Source organism: Cibotium barometz, chromosome 27 (assembly GCF_041138505.1).
Source record: "Cibotium barometz isolate CiBa-2024 chromosome 27, ASM4113850v1, whole genome shotgun sequence".
In the NCBI taxonomy this organism is placed as follows: Eukaryota; Viridiplantae; Streptophyta; class Polypodiopsida; order Cyatheales; family Cibotiaceae; genus Cibotium; species Cibotium barometz.
This window is the reverse complement of record NC_141072.1, coordinates 35492746-35509755: the sequence shown is the minus strand read 5'-3', so window position 1 is coordinate 35509755 and position 17010 is coordinate 35492746. Positions and strand designations below refer to the sequence as shown.

Sequence of the window (17010 nt, the reverse complement as noted above, 5' to 3'; positions counted from 1 at the left end):
ATGCCATTATGAGTGCGCTTGTGTTAGTCATTTGAGACTTGTAGAAACCTGTGTGGAGTGATGCATATGGAAGCTGCATTGGGGTTGTCGTAAATCAAGAAGGGCATGCCGTAGCTTATGAAAGCCGGCGTTTGCATGATGTTGAGCTTTCTTTGGGAATGTGTATAAGAATGAGTTGTTGGTTGTAATTCATGCATTGACTAATTGGAAACACTACCTTCTTGGGGCTGATTTTAAAATTTATGGTCAAGACAGATCATCAAAGCCTAAGGTACTTCTTGATGCAAACAAAGCTTTTGGAGAAGTGTATGAGGATGCAAACTTCTTGTCAATGTTTCATTTTTAGATTATGCACACTCTAGGAAATTAGAATGTGGTGGCAGATGCATTGTCCAATTAGCCATAAGTGGCTGCTTTGTCAGTTGCCTCACATGGGGACTTATCTGCCATGTGTGAATTGTACCATACAGATGCTGATTTTGGGCATATACGGACTGATTTAGTGGCTGAACATGGATCAAAGAGGAGTATCTCGTGAAAGATAATTGCCTATGTGTTATGTCAAATATGAGGCAAAAGGTCATTGATGAATGCCATGCTCCTTCGTATGCAGGACATAGAGGTGTCATACCTACTACATGCATGATTGTGCACCAACTTCCGTGCACAAAAACCTAAATGGAAGAATCAGACTGAGACAAGGTTCTTCTACTACGGAAATACTACAACTCACTCATAGAACACTTTTCTAGATTCCTTATTTAATACTTTCTAAACTAGCCCACAAAAAACTGACAAATCAAGATATGCGATGAAAAAATTGCATCATGATAGAATGTTCAAAAATGAATTTGTAGACCTATACAAGGATTCTAAAGCAAAATCCTAACATGCTTCTCACAAAAATGTGAAGGTCTCAAAATAGGGCCTGAATAAAGATGATCGATGCAAATGAGAGCTTTTAATACTGTTAAATTACGGTGATTGCTTGGGTACTTTGCAGACACACTCCGGGCACCAGAAGCTTTATATAGCGCCCGTGTGGAGACCTATTGGTGGAAATTCCGTTGGGGAGTTGGACAGAAAGCTACAGTACCAAAGCAATGAGCTCATCAAGCGACTTCTGTATTTCAAGAGGGACACCTTACGGACTTTGGGCATCATTGTGGAGCTTTTGTCTCAAACTGCCAAGGGTGTCACTTTAAGCAAGAGGTTTGAATAACATGAATAGGTGTCCTTCATAGCCAAATCTTACTTCAGGACTACTGTCGTACTTTCTACTCCAGTGCAGCTTTTTGAGATTGGACTATTTGGTGTTAGGTTCTTTTGCCTTATTACACTCCTTAAGTATCATTTATATGGTGTGAAATCTGGTTGTTTTTCCTTTTCCCAATGCAGTGTGGTGGTTAATGTCTCAATGGGCTCTTACCTGCCTTATGAAGTCGTTAGCAACTTGTGCAATGAAGAACAGCTTCATGAGGTGATTTTGGTTGTGAAACATCTTCTCCAGCAAGGAATTCATGTGGCTCCGGACACTTTTTTCCATCTTATGCAGAGGTGCATCTTTGAGAAAGACATCACAGCAGCAAGGAAGTTGCATTGCCTTGTTGTGCAATGGGGGCTTGAGGTTGATGCCTTTCTAGGGGGGCATCTGATCCGCATGTTTGCTACGTTAGATTGCCTGCCAGATGCAACGTGTTTGTTTCATAAACAATATAAACCGCATGAGGTTTCCTGGAGTACAATCATCATAGCACATTGTAAGCTTGGACAGTATTCACAAGCATTAGACATGTATCTGGAGATGCAGAAATCATGTGTGGAACCGAACGGCTATGTTTTTGTTGCAGTCCTCAAAGCATGCTCAAGCTTAGAAAGGTTAGAATTGGGTCAACAGATCCACAACCAAGTAACTGAAAGTGGTTTGGATTCTGATGAGTTTGTTTGTTGTACCCTAATCGATATGTATGCCAAATGTGGAAACCTACATGAAGCACGGATTCTCTTTGACCGATTGCCATTGCTCAAGCGAAGTGTTGTGACTTGGACTGCTCTGATTGCAGGGTATGCACAGCATGACCAAGGTCAAGAGGCTCTTCACCTGCTTAAGAAAATGCAAGAGGAGGACATGGAACCAAATTTGGTAACATTCATCTTTGCCTTGAAAGCATGCTGTAGGGCAGCTTTGCTAGATGATGGCAGGAAAATTCATGCCCTTATTCTTGAAAGGGGTTGTGAGCTGAATTCGTTTCTTGGTAGCTCACTCCTTGACATGTACAGTAAGTGTGGAAGCTTCAGTGATGCGCTTCTTGTGTTTGACATGTTGCCGGAGCAAAATGCTGTCACATGGAATGTTTTAATTTCTGAGTACACCCTTAAAGGAAACGAGGAGAAGGCACTTGAAGTTTTTGAGCTCATGCAAAGGCAGAATATTTTGCCAAACAGGGCAACGCTTCTCTGTGCCTTGAAAGCTTGTGCTAGCATAGCATCACTAGAAGGTGGCAGGCTGATTCACAACCTTGTCATTGTGCGTGGATTAGTATCAGATCCACTTGTGGGGAATACTCTAGTTGACATGTATGCAAAATGTGGAAGTCTAGAGGATGCACGCCTTGTGTTTGATACATTGCCCAGTCAAGACATCATAACATGGAATGCGTTAATCACAGGGTATGAGCGGCGTGGGCACGATTGGGAGGCTTTACAGTTGTTTGAGCAAATGCAGGAGGGTGGTTTGGAACCAGACCCTGTCATGTTTGTTAGCATTCTGAAAGCGTGTTCAAGCATCAGAGTTCTAGAAGAGGGCAGGCATACTCATTTGCAGATCATAGATAGTGGGTTTGAGTCAGAGATGTATGTTGGAAGCTCCCTTGTTGATATGTATGCCAAATGTGGGAGTCTAGAGGATGCGTGCAGAATGTTTGAAAGGTTGCCCAATCGCGATATTGTGACGTGGACTGCATTGTTGGCTGCTCATGCACAGTATGGGGATGGTCAGGGTGCTCTCAACCTTTACCATGCAATGATAAAGGAGAGTGTAGAGCCCAATTCAGTCACTTTTGTTTGGATCCTCAAAGCATGTTCGAGCATTGCAGCACTGGAGCAAGGCAAGCAAGTTCATGCTTGCATTGTTGATAGGGGGCTGGATGTGCATGAGTTTATTGGAAGTGCCCTTATTGACATGTATGTTCAGTGTGGGAGCTTAAAAGATGCATGTGCGGCCTTTGTCAGGTTGCCTGATCAAAACGTTGCGACATGGAGTGCATTGATAAAAGGATATGCTCAGCATTGTGACTATGCCTCTGCCTGGAAGGCTTTTGATGATATGAAGAAAGCAGGCTTGAAGCCAGATGATGTAGCATTTATTTGCCTCCTTTCAGCCTGCAGTCATACAGGCTTAGTAGAGACTGGCTGTCTACACCTCAAGTCTATGAGGGACGATCATGACATTGTGCCAACAGAGGAACACTTCAACATCATGGTAGACCTTCTCTGCAACGCAGGATGCTTGAATGAGGCAGAGGACTTACTTGAAACCATACCTTTTCGAGCCAATGACGTTGGGTGGACATCTATGCTTAGTTCATGCAGGTCACGCAGGAATGTGCACGTAGGAAGACGATGCTTTGATCGAGTTATGGCCATGGATCTGGAAAATGCTGCTGCCTATGTGTTAATGACAGACATTTATGTTCAATGTGGGATGCATGAGGATGCAAAGAGAGTAGAACAGCTAAGAATCCATGCAAAATTGTGGAAAAAGCCAGCACAAGCTTTTATTGAGATTGATAGAAAGGTACACACCTTCATCCTTGATGACAAGGCACACCCTCAGAGTAAAGATATTTATGCAAAGCTCAAGTCTTTGAGCCGGAAAATGAAAGAAGAAAAATACAAGGTTCAGATCAACGGATCATTTCCATTACTAGAGAAGAACACGGAAGACATGATCTGTGGGCACAGTGAGAAGTTGGCCATAGCTTTTGGGCTGATTAGTACACCTCATGGGGCAACAATCCGGGTAGCAAAGAATCTCAGGATGTGCAACAACTGCCATACTACGAGTAAAGCTATTTCTTACATTGAAGCTCGAGAAATTATAGTGAAGGATGCTTACTGCATACACCAATTTAAGGATGGTGCATGTTCTTGCAAAACTTTCTCATGACAAGACTTTGAAAGCCCCAGCATCAGAAATGGACTGGTCTCATGACATCACGAGTCCAGATATCCTCTATCTTTCCAAGAGGAATGCAAGCTTTTCTAACGTCAAGGATGCCCTACTTAATCAAGGAACTTTGAGATGACCATTCCATGAGACGGCTTTAGAACCTTCAAATCCAGTGAAGGGAGACAGCCATGTTCTTTTAAAAAGGCTCCCTGCAAAAACAGATGATCTTGAGCTCTACAAAGACCTAGACATAACATCATCAATCTCTGTACTCGGCTTGCCATGTAATCTGGACGGAAGTGTGACTAGGAAATGTAAAACTTTATTGACATTTGTGTGAGGACAGGCGCTGGCCAAAGTCCTACTCCCATGGGCCAGGGTGAGACCAGCAAGTGGGATGAAAAGTTGAGGTGATGATGGTGACACTGAATGATGAAACCTGTTGAGATTGGCATTGATCTTGTGTGAGGTGGGCTGGTATTCGCTTTAAGATAGACCTCATCTCTAACCGACTTGTCAAAAGGAGATTATTGTTAGGGTATAGGGGCCCAAGGAGGCGGGTTCTGAAACCCTAATGCCAGACCCTCTTATTTTATGGAATTGCAAAGCCAGTGTTTTCCATTCGAGATGTGCAAGAAAATCTTTACATCATATTTACTTAGGTCTCAGCCTGGAAGGAGTCGACCGCACGTTCTTGTTGTTGTGAGAGTAGTCTATCCCTAACTGCTGGGCACATTATCTCGTTTTTATTTGTGGATGAAATTTTGTTGGCACTGCTTTTTGGGAACAGAACAAACACACTCAAGTTGAGCCTAGTTTACTAGGGCTAAACAAGGAGTCAACTGGCATTCAGAGGTTACTTGAAGGAGGGATGATCTGTTTTAACTGGCTTTTTCTTCACAGCAGCTCTTCTACTTTCTTCATCACTTTCATTCTCCTCTGCACAACCAGCCAGTGAGTATCATTGCCATCATGAAGGAGCAGCAGCAAGAGGCGGTGGCTCATTTTGGTCTCCCACAGAGCAATATTTCTTTTGGCATGGCCCTAGACAAAGCCATGCTTTTGGGCTACCTGGCCTACGTCTACGAATTCATGAGGTGCTGTTTTTGCCAATTCTCTAGGGTTTGTTCTCTCTTCTGCATTGCTGCATGTGAGCTTGTTGGTGGATTAGATCTTGTTTTAACCTCTGAGATAGGTCACATGACCTCCTCAATTTATGATGACCTTTTATAAATGATGATAAGCTGAGCAGAGGAAAAGCTTCCATGCATAAGGTATTCTTGCCATTCTTGCAGGAGAGGCAATCTATACCCTAGGTGTTGAGCATATGGCTAGAATCAGCACTTGTTTTTTTTTCCTGATAGGCTTCTTAGCATTATTATAAAGTATGGAAATCCATCGGCTCAGAAGGTATGGCTGCAGGGCAGTAGTTGGAACCGGCCAGTCAGCAGGGTGGCGGACTATGTAGGATATCTGCCTCTTGCAGGACATCCATTGACAATGTGGCCTTGCCCTAGCCTTCCTCTTTGAGGTGACTGACTAAGGTGCCTAACCTAAACCGTGGTTAGAGAAATCCTCTCCTACATACATGGAACTGCTGCCGTGTCTGTCCTGTTCAAATTGATGTGCAACTAATTAGGTTATTTTCTTTATTTGTACAATTTAGAAAAATCACTTACAAATTCGTACTTAGTATGCAAATAATCCATGCAAATACACGCTGGATTTTATTCAGACGAGAGACATGAGAATGAGTATTCACTGAAGAGGTTGATTGAAGATGGAAACCCCTCCCAGTAAAAGGTTTTTCATATCAGCTCAACCCAAGTCCCGTAGGGGTGAGTAGAGTTGTAACAAACTGTGGAGTGTGGAATGCCTCCCAAGTCCGAGATCTGTGGCATAGGAGTTATATACCCAAATACACAAACTACAGTCTTTCATTTTTAAAATCAGCCCAATATAGGATCAGGCTTTTAGCATCTTGATAACGATATTAATCTTCTATAAAGCCCATTTTGAGTACAGGTTCCCAACCTGGTATAGCCATGGTAGGTAACTTTCTCATTTCAAGCCCTAGAGCCTGGTGAACAGCTTCTACACTCAAGTACCTCACTCTAAATTTTCTTAAAGAGATTTTGTTCTTTAGGTTATCGGCCAGTCTTTAGGCTCAGTTTTCTTCAAAAGTCATCCACTTTTAGAAGGCTACCATTCTCTAGTCAGATAGACTCCTAGATTTTGGGGACTGACTTGAATTGGTTGTTACATGAAAACCTTTTTGAGTGCATGCAAATTCTTCACTAAAACCCACGTCAAATAAGCATATGCAACATCAAACAAGTATTCTATGAGCTTGTGGGGTTCTCCATTTAGAGTCGATTTAATATTAGCATAGTGTACGGGTTGAGAAATCAGCCGGATGAGTGGATTGTGGGTTAACTAGTATGAGCCCCAATGAGAGAGCAATATCTTATTGTGTTCACCATTAAGCAGCATGGAATAGGCTATGTCCACATTTGAGATGTTAGGGTGTCTACCAATTGTTTTGAGGCGAAAAACTCTAGCCTCCAAGGATGCAATCTTTGATCCACTCAAACAAGTACCTCTTTTGATAGGCCACTCCTAAGGAAGCTCCGCTGAAGTGCCTTGGGTCCATGTGTGTTCAACATAATCACCACAAAACCATAGCATTTGCCTTCTAATCCTTACTGTCGTAATGATCCTACCAAAGAACAAAGGTGTAGGAACCCAAATTTTCCCTTTTCTCCCCCTTTTGTCAATCAATCAATTGCATTTCATCTCTTTATCCTCCAAATATCCTTGACATTTTTAATTCTACGGATGGCCCACATGCTCCTATGCACTTCATCCTCCAATGAACTTACATTGCTATCAGGCACCTACCAAAGAATGTCTCATACCAATTGGTTGACACACATATTGATAATTTGGTATATGTGAGTTATTCTTATGTATAGGCTCTTGTACCTATACCTTTCGGTTTCTCCTAATTGTATGGAGTTTGGCCAAATGGATTCTTGCCCACCCACTGCACCCATGTCCATGAAAACTTCATTAGTAAGATCAATGAAGTTGCATGGCAATGAAACGTTGGAGGCTCCCCTCTTAGAGATATTTTACAAACTTGGACCGTACCCCATATATCTCCCTTTTTAAAAATTTATGATATATGGCACTCTAAAGCAAAGAGCTTGTCATGTCCCAACCAACTTCTATGAAAAGGTTTTAAGAGAAGTTATAGGAATGAGACACTTGTCACACTAGTATCCATTGCTTGCATATCTATTGTTTTGATGGATGATCGAATGCTTTTCTCTATTGCTAGCTAATAAAATCTATATACCTTTATCATATATTCCCTAGTGTGCTACTTATGCGTGCCACCACACTATCCATGTTCCAACATAGGAATGTTTGTTATCTTTGCATGTCTCTTTTTTTTTTGGCCATATTCAAAGGTTCTTCAATTCCATCTCTGTGGCATCATGGGATGGATAATTTTTCCATTGTCGACATTGTAACTTGAACTCTTGTTGCCATTGTGGAGGAACACACTTACTCGAATATCTTTGCAAGTTTACTCCCAATGAGACAACTATGACCTTTCTTTTCCTTGAAGCACATTATTTGGACCATCATTAAAAATTATCTTGACTGCAACCCGATTTTCTTGGGCCTTACTGGCCATAAATACTCTAAATTTAGCCTTGGGGTACCCCTCGTTTTCCAATTGCAATTGTCTGTAACTTTTACACATGGGTTGTACACATGGCAATCCATTGATGTCTAATCACATGTTTGCTTTTCATAGTAAACAAACATCCATTAACTATCCAATTCTCCACCAGACCTCATCCACCATGTGTTTTCTTTTCAAAGTAAAATAACATCCATTAACCATCCAAAACTCCACTAGCCCTCATCTTGTTCACTAACTTTACACCACTCCTTGGTCCTTGAGTCGACATTTTAAACACATAACACCTTTGAAATCAAGAAAAAGATTGCATCCCCAAAAAGACCAATGTGCTTTGAAAGTAGTAATAGATGCTTTTGAGTTGCAAAATGACATCCAATCCTTCTGAAAATGAACCATGCCCTTGTTGGGTATTCTTTTCCAACAAGATAGGCTACAAATCAACAATATATAGATATAAGACCAAATTTGATGTTTGATTTTGATGATTAAGTGAGGTGGGAAATAAGATTATCTAGAGTCCATGTAATTTTATCCAGTAATGAGGTCAATGCATGGTGATGTATTCTCTCCAAAGTGTCTAATTATGCCTTAAGTGTTCCTTCTAGAATGATTTCTTTAGCCACGTTCTTCTGAATAGCTTTTGGTATTCATGTGCCATCTTGTTCTATGTATTTGCAACTCCCTATGCAGCACCATCTCCAACTTGGTGTAAGTGATAACCAATATAAATAACACACCTACTCATCTTTTTTTCATTGGTCATCTTAGAAAAACAATTATAAAGTTGACAAGGCCATTCTTGTATGCACCAAGGCGGGATACCACAATAAAGACATTTCAAAGAGCCATTGATTTCCACTCATATTTACCTCACATATCCTCAAAAGCCTTCCTTGCCAATGCTTCTCATTTAACAAAACTTCACATTAAAAATGAGAGGATAAAGAGTTTTTACACTGCCCTCTACATTTTCTAACCCTCACAACTTCATCAAAAGCTGCAATGTTACTATGGTGACCTCATTTGTGTAGACATGATCATTGTATTTGCTCTCAATTCCTCTTCCTCTTTGACATGACCTTTGAATGGAAGCTCAAATAAAAAACTCACATCATATGTAGAAGAAATCTCTTAAACTTGTTTAATTTCTAAAACCATTTCAAATACTGACCTCAATGAACTTCTTGGTGGCATCTATTTGATTAAGGCAACAACCACAACTTGCTTCTCATCTTTTAATAATCTATCATATCTAACAACAAACTTCTCCCTAAATTGAATGTCAGGATGGAATACCATTTCTCCCGACCTTCTTACAATAGGAATCTCAAAGGTAAATCATCATACTTCACTGCTCCATACAAATAATGCAACCTAATAGATCTTTCCTTCATCCCTTGAATGCCTTACTCAGATGAGCTGTACTCACCTTTGTTACTCCATTTGTTTGTTACTAATTGAGCAGCTATCCTCACTAAATGAGTATGCTAACCCAAATGAGCTATCCTCACTAAAACAAATATGCTAAACTCAGGTGAGCTATACTCACCTTTGTCATCCCATTTGTTGTTATGAATTGAGTAGTCATGGCAAGTGTATCCTCACTAAAAAAGTATGCTAACTCCATTGTTGTAGAAAAAGTGTGAGCTGGACAATATTTTTGATCATTAAAAGTGTGAATCAACAATGGTTATAGATCCCATTATACCTAAAAAGATTTTTGTAATCAATACAATGGTAATGATTATAATTAATCAAAGGCTATCTATTGTTCATCAATGTTATTCTTGTATTCTTCATTCACATTACAATATTTATCTCTAAATTTGTGCATGATCTATTAATAAAGTCACGTGACAATGTCAATCTCTAATCATGAATTTACGAGGCATCAATTATCATGTGCAAATATCAATATATTGTATCCTTCCAACATTTAAACAACTATTTTTCTAGTGTAAAAACACTGGAAGTTTTTGCATGCTAGCAAAACCCCCCGTGCAAAAAATTTCAATGTTTTTTGAGGGGACAAATCTTAGCCAACACATTAAAAATACTATGTTTTTTTTTGGCAAAATAATTTACTCATCAAAAGATTGAAATAAATTTACATTGGGGGGTTTCACTAGCAAAACCCTCTTTGCAAAAAAATTCCAACATTTAAACTTTAGAGTATATAATAAAAGATTGAGAGAGAGAGAGAGAGAGAGAGAGAGAGAGAGAGAGAGAGAGAGAGAGAGAGAGAGAGAGAGAGAGAGAGAGAGCAAAAATGTAAACAAATGAGGAATGCAAATGAGGCTTCATTTAAGCCATTGCATCAATATCTTCAAGTGTGTCTCCAACCATGAAGCCATGAAGAAGCTTAATTGTATCATTTTTAATGTGTATTTAGTAACTAGTAGTGATAGGTATGCAAACAAGTAGCATTTTTTTAAATTTTTAGAGCCACATTCATTTAGTTACATCAAGTTCTCACCAAGAAGTGGCTTGAAAGATGATATATTTGATTTATTTGGAAAGTTGGTGGTACATATGAAGGTTCCTTTGTCCAATATGTGATGGCAATCCATAGTCTTTCTTGAAGTCATACTATTTTAAAGTGCACAATTTATCATAGGCATATTATCATTCACAAAATCTCTATAACCATGACTATCTTCTCTTTCCAAATGTGATAATGATCCCATTATAAATTTTGGATCTATAGGTCAAAGACTAATAGCAAAGTCACCATAATTCCCTATCCCATGGTCATGAGTAATCATTACTATATTCCCTACCCCAGTATCTTTTGATTTTTTAAAGCCTAAGTATGAATACTTTCTATGGGTCTATTTTATCACCTATAATGAAAAAAAGTAATTTTTAGGATATATTCACCAATCTTCTAAAACTGAGTGCTTGAAGCATATATTGTCTCCTCTCCTTGTATCAATGATCTCTACCCCGATACATGAGAGATCCATCTCTAGATAGGTATGCCAGTCTCTCACACTGCTCGTGATGACCTTTAGACTGTTTCACATGAATTGGGTGTCCCCTGATTAGATTCCACTTGGCTTTAAGGACTTGGTCATATTATGGAGTGAAGAGAGCAAGTTTTGGAGCACATCCTTCAAGTTGAGGAAAATAGGCTAACAACATTTGAGGAGAGTAGGCTCACAAAATTTGAGCATGTTGGCAAAGCTGGACCTAGTGGTAGCTCATCACCACCACACGTTTGTAGAGCATTGGACCTAGTGGTAGCTCATAACTACCATTTTTCAGGAGCTATTAAGCGAGTGTGCTCACTGTCATCATGCACTATATTCGATGGGAGGAGTGAGAGACTCATGTCTCACGAGACTACACTCTTTGGTTAGAGCAATATCAACGACTGCAGTGTGACCATAGATCATTACTCTTAAATATATTGTTTCAAAGAAATTCCTATTAGAGAAATAATCTCAACACAAGATGTTAGTTGAAAAAAAATACTGAGTGCTAAATTTTTTTAAGAACATAGCCTGCATGGTCATCATTAGGTTCTTTCTTTGCAAAAAAAAATATAATTTATAAATTTTAGTTTAACACTGGTTTGGTAACATTGCAAGACATAAAAGTGGCCTTTCATGGGTTTAGACAAAAAAAACAATGCATTAAGAGGGAAAAGAGAGATACAAAGGCATGCATGAGCACATATATGGTGATGACGCAACAGATGGCACAAAAACTTGGTATTAGTGGTAGCATTGCCATTCGAGTAGCCTTGTCAAGTGAGGATAAGATTCATGTATGATGAGTTATTGCATATATCTTCAAATCAGTAGATGATTTAGATGCTAGTGATTAAACCCAAAGTAGCTGGGTAAGCACGTTTTCTTTGTACTTAGTGGTTTTATTGTCTAGTGACCTAGAGCAATTAGGTTAGCACTTATGCTACACTTATTTGTTCATGATATATCAAGATGTATTTAGTTTCAGCTTCTAGTGTCTAAACCCAGAGTAGTTTGGTTATCACTTATGCTTTGTATTTAGTTGTTTACGACATATTGATATGTACCTTTGTGTGCTCTTATATTTATGCATTTGTATTTTAGTCCCAAAAGTGTTTCTCTCTCTCTCTCTCTCTCCCCCCCTCTCTCTGTCTATATACATACATACATACATACATACATACATACATACATACATACATACATACATATATATATATATCCGCCATCACTGTCTCTCTCCTCTTGAAAAAAGAAGGAGAGCGGTAGATGTGATTGATGCAGAGAGTGCTATTGTCCTGAGGTGTGCTACAGGAGAAAAAACATAGATGTGATGAAGATCTAGGCTATTGTCCCAAGGTGTGTTGCAGATCAAGGAAGAGGTCTAGGCTGCTGCTGCGAAGTGAAAAGATGCAGAGGAGAAGAGAGCTTGAGCTCTTGCAAGCACACACACACACACACTCACAAAACCCTAATAGAGAACACACAAGGTGAGAGGCTGAAAATCTTCTTCTTCTTCACACAACACTCAACACACCATATACAAGGATAAGAGTACACACCATATGAAAGGTACTCAACCAAATACATACTAGGGTTCTCTATAGTGTAAACCCAACTAAATGAGCTGGCGCTATAACTATGCCAGTCTCTAGAATGGCTGTCACACAGCCTGTCATCCCACTGGCCGTATATCACCCATGATCTCACCAACCATGCTAGTGGTGTAAGTGTGGGGCCTATCCCCCAGGCGGGTCATCAGTGTCCACCGCCTCAGTAGATGAGCTCGATATCTCAACACTCCCCCTCGAGCTCAACTCCATCTCATGTACACCAAGCGAAGCCCTGAATCTGCGGAGCTTCTCTGTACTACCCAATGCTTTGGTGAAGATGTCAGCAACCTGATCCTGTGTGCTGACATAAACAAGGTCAACGTCTCCTGCCAAAACCTTCTCTCTGACAAAATGGTAGTGGAGCTCTATATGCTTCGTGCAAGCATGAAAAACTGGGTTCCTGGCCAACTGTATACTGCTAATGTTGTCACAGAAAATCTGCAAGTAGCTTTCTCAACCAAGCTACCTCACATGCTGCCATAGCAGCACCTCTGTACTGGGCCTCTGTTTACTGTAGCAACCGTAGGCTGCTTCTTGCTGCTCCAAGTCACAGCAGCACTCCCCAAAGAAAACATGAAGCCAATAGTAGATCTTCTATCTGAGATACTACCAGCCCAATCAGCATATCTGTGTACCCATGTACACATATCTCTGTCCTAGTTTCATAAAATAGTCCACAATGCAAAGTAGACCTCACATACCTCAGTATGCGTCTCAATGCGTCCAAATGCGGCTTCCGAGGAACCTGCATAATCTGACTCACCAACCCAACAGTATAGCTCAAATCTGGCGTGGTGATCGTCATGTAGATCAAGCTTCCTACTATGCGCCTATACATAGTAGGATCCTCCAAAATCTCTCCTGAATTTGCACTCAACTTGCCATTCTGATCCAATGGCACTAAGATAGGCTTACAGCCTATCATACCATACTTGGACAACATGTCCAAGCCATGTCTCTACAATAATCCAATACCATGTGGTGACCTAATCACCTCAATGCCCAAGAAATATCTGAGCTCCCCCAGATCCTTCATCTCAAACTTCTATCTAAGCAAGATCTTTACATCAAAGATCTCTGCATCATGGTCCCCCGTAATGATCAGGTCATCTACATAGATGACAACAAGCACAACCCCTCTATCACTGTGTCTCACATACATATTCAGAAATCTTGTTAGACCATGCTCTTGGTGCTTGTTTTAAGCCATACAAGGCTTTCTTCAACTTGCAAACATGCTCGGGGTGACTCACATCCTCATAACCAGGTGGCTCTAACATATACACCTCTTCCTGCAAATCCCCATGCAAGAATGCATTCTTTACATCCATCTGATGTAAAGACCATTTCTTTGATGCAGCCACTGCTATCATAACTCTCACTGTTGCCATCTTGGCAAGTGGGCTGAAAGTTTTCTCATAATCAATGCCATATGTCTGCGCATATCCTTTGGCTACCAATCTAGCCTTGTACCTGCTTATGCTTCCATCACTGTTATGTTTTACTTTGTACACCCACTTGCATCCAATGGCTTTCTTGTCTTCACGCAATTTCACTAAATCCCAAGTCTCATTTCCATATAGTGCATCCATCTCCTCATCCATAGCTTTCTCCCAACACACATTTCCAATAGCCTCATCAATGCATGTGGGCTCTACAACCTGCGCAACTTTTGCCATGTATGCATAGTGATGGTGCCACATAACCATCATAGGTAAACCTCTGCATAGGATTCTTCACTCTCCCAGATCTTCGTAGCTTTGCATTCATGGCTTCCATAGCCTTCTTTACACTAGGTGTTCTCATAGAGCTGGTATCCCAAGCTCCTCATCAAGGCTCATCTCTGAGGAGCCACTAGACTCTCCATCAACATGAGAATGCCCTAAAAAATGTCAGGCATACTAAGGGGCTCAACCACTTTCTCTTTGCCTTTATTATGTGATGTACTAATCACATTTGCAGGACTGGTATTATGATGCAGCCTGCCACTCCATGGTCTATCAACTGAACCACTAGATGAGGACTCTCCTAGTCCACCCTCAAAGACTGTGATTGCTGACTTGCATTTTGTGCAACCACATTTCCACTCACATCAGTCCCAACAGCTTCTTTTTCAGCAATATACCAGCTGCTCATCTCATAAAAAACAACATCCCTGCTTACCCTCAACTCACGTGTAGCAGGGTTATAACATCTGTATCCCTTTTGCTAAAGGGAATATCCAATAAACACACATTTTTTGGATCCAGCTTAGTTCTCAGCTCATCTGGCACATGCACATATGCAATGCATCCAAAGACTTTCAGATAAGACAAATCAGGTTTTCTGCCAGTAAATCTCTCCTCTAGAGTTACATCATGTATGGCTGCAGTTGGAGTTGTTCTGTTCATGATGTAAACTGCTGTAGAAACAACCTCAGCCCAATAGCTATGCGGCATATTCTTCTCTTCCATCAATGCTCACGCAATCTTAGCAATGTGCCTGTTTTTTTGCTCAGCAACTCCATTTTGTTGCGGAGTGTATCTGAGATCCTCCCATAGACCAACCCTAATACACATGCCAAACAAGATTAGTACAAACTGAATAGGAGGGGTGCCAACAAGCTCCGTAGGTTCACACGACTGCAAACCTCCCCCGAGGTAGGGGCTAAGGATCCACTCCCACAGGTCCATGCCAGTCAACCTTGGCGTCCCATACCACCAGAGCCTGCCCTTGGGCAAGACTAATAATGAACCGTAGTGTCCATGGTAGGAGTAGGCCTCTTGGTCTAGGTCCAGACCACATTAAATCAATAATAACCCAAGACTCACTTACAGAGTACTTATTGCTACTATAAATAACAGTCCAGTCATATATAGCTAATAACGTTCGATTTATTAAACCTGAACCCTAGCCACTTGAATCTGCCTTCTTTCCCTAATCCCATGGCTCCCCGAAGCCTATTGGATTAGTCTCTCCCTGAATCTTTTTAGATTTTTTCTTGTCGTGCTTTTTTGTATTTTACAAAATTAACATTTTCAAGCTCTTTGATATTTTGGGGGGCTAACGAAGTAGCTCTTTTAATAGATTATTTTTTCATAGAAATGTTAAGGCTTATAATATTTACAATGTAAAATTGGAGAGACAAAAGAAAAGTATACAGAAAAAGATGGCAAGTTGATAAATCTCTCACCGTCTAGTGGAGGAATTTTTCTAGCGTACGTACAAGTTTATTGGAGCATTGCCTTAAATGATGGGCTTCTCTAATCTATAAAGTTATCAGGACTCACATGGGTGTCATGCTTATCTATAAAGTTATCATGCCTCACATGGGTGTCATGCTTGTTTTTTTAAGGATTTTGGTAGTAAGATACTTGAAACTTTAAAAGTTACCATATAAAAATTACACTAGGATACCAAAAATTTGCTATATTTCACCAACCCCATCCAATTTTGAAGCGCCTATCAAAAATCAAACCTACATGGCCCATAGATACCCTCCTTAGTCCCATCATGGTAGTGAGAACACTTGCACGCAGAATGTAAAACCGCCGCTCAAGGAATTTGTAAAGTAGTCTAAAAGATAATTTTAAGAGGGAAAACGTTTCATTTTAATGGGATTAATGACTTCTTGAAATAATTACGAAAAGTGTTTTTTTGATATACCTTGTGTAAATAAAGTGTTTTTTTGATATACCTTGTGTAAATAAAGTACCTTTATATGAAAATAACGCCCTAGCTTAATGCTCCTCAGTAGAAAGGTCTTAACTATGGCAACATATACAATAATGCTTTATTCTACCACATGTCAAGCAACAATGGTAGCGATAATTATGCAACTAGCCTTTTGATATACCTTGTGTAAAAATCAAGTGCTTTTACATGAAAATAAATCCCTACCTTAATGCTTCAATACATAGGTCTTGTTTATGGCCACATATACATTAATGTTTTATCCTACCCCACCCCAAGCAACAATGGTAGCAATAGTTTATAAGGAAGTGCAATCATTACACAATAATGTTTTATCTCTCTTGGTAATCCTACTTTCATATATTCACAAAGCACTTACATTTTCCCTTGTTTGTAACCTACACCTCTCTCTCTCTCTCTCTCTCTCTCTCTCTCTCTCTCTCTCTCTCTCTCTCTCTCTCTCTCTACTTGTTTTAGTCACTTCGGTGTTGGTTATTAATAATTGCCAAGGATTTAGTACTTCAAAAGGTGTTTGTCTATTTTCAAAATAGTCAAAATGCTAGTTTTATGGTTTTTTCTTTAGTAATTCAAAAGGTGTTTGTTTCGTTTTAAAACAAAATATAGAGTTAAGAGAGAAAAACAGTAGTTAACCTTGTAACTGACCCATAAGGTACTTCAATGTTACACTGTGGTCATCTCTCTAGCATTTATCCCATTTATTATAGCATTTATGTAGCATATTTATCTAATGTATTTTACTTATTCAAGGGTATTTTCACAATCTTCTACTAGCCAACTTGGTTATTTGTGTTATATATAAGAACAAGATTTTTGCCATTTAATTCATTTATCATTTTTCTC

At 39.9% G+C, this 17010-nt stretch overlaps 1 protein-coding gene across 5 annotated transcripts in view; it reads left to right on the top strand.

The window, feature by feature from the left end:
• LOC147623335 (pentatricopeptide repeat-containing protein At1g11290, chloroplastic-like) overlaps nucleotides 1-5863 on the top strand; it is a 59419-nt gene extending 53556 nt beyond the window's left edge. For all 5 annotated transcript variants that reach the window (XM_086821474.1, XM_086821473.1, XM_086821476.1 and 2 more), the window contains 2 exons: nucleotides 1004-1212; nucleotides 1399-5863. In XM_086821474.1, the coding sequence (XP_086677600.1) occupies nucleotides 1004-1212; nucleotides 1399-4168 (2979 nt within the window). In that variant the 3' untranslated portion in view covers nucleotides 4169-5863. The remainder of the gene's footprint in view (nucleotides 1-1003; nucleotides 1213-1398) is intronic.
• The last annotated feature ends 11147 nt before the right edge of the window (nucleotides 5864-17010 follow it).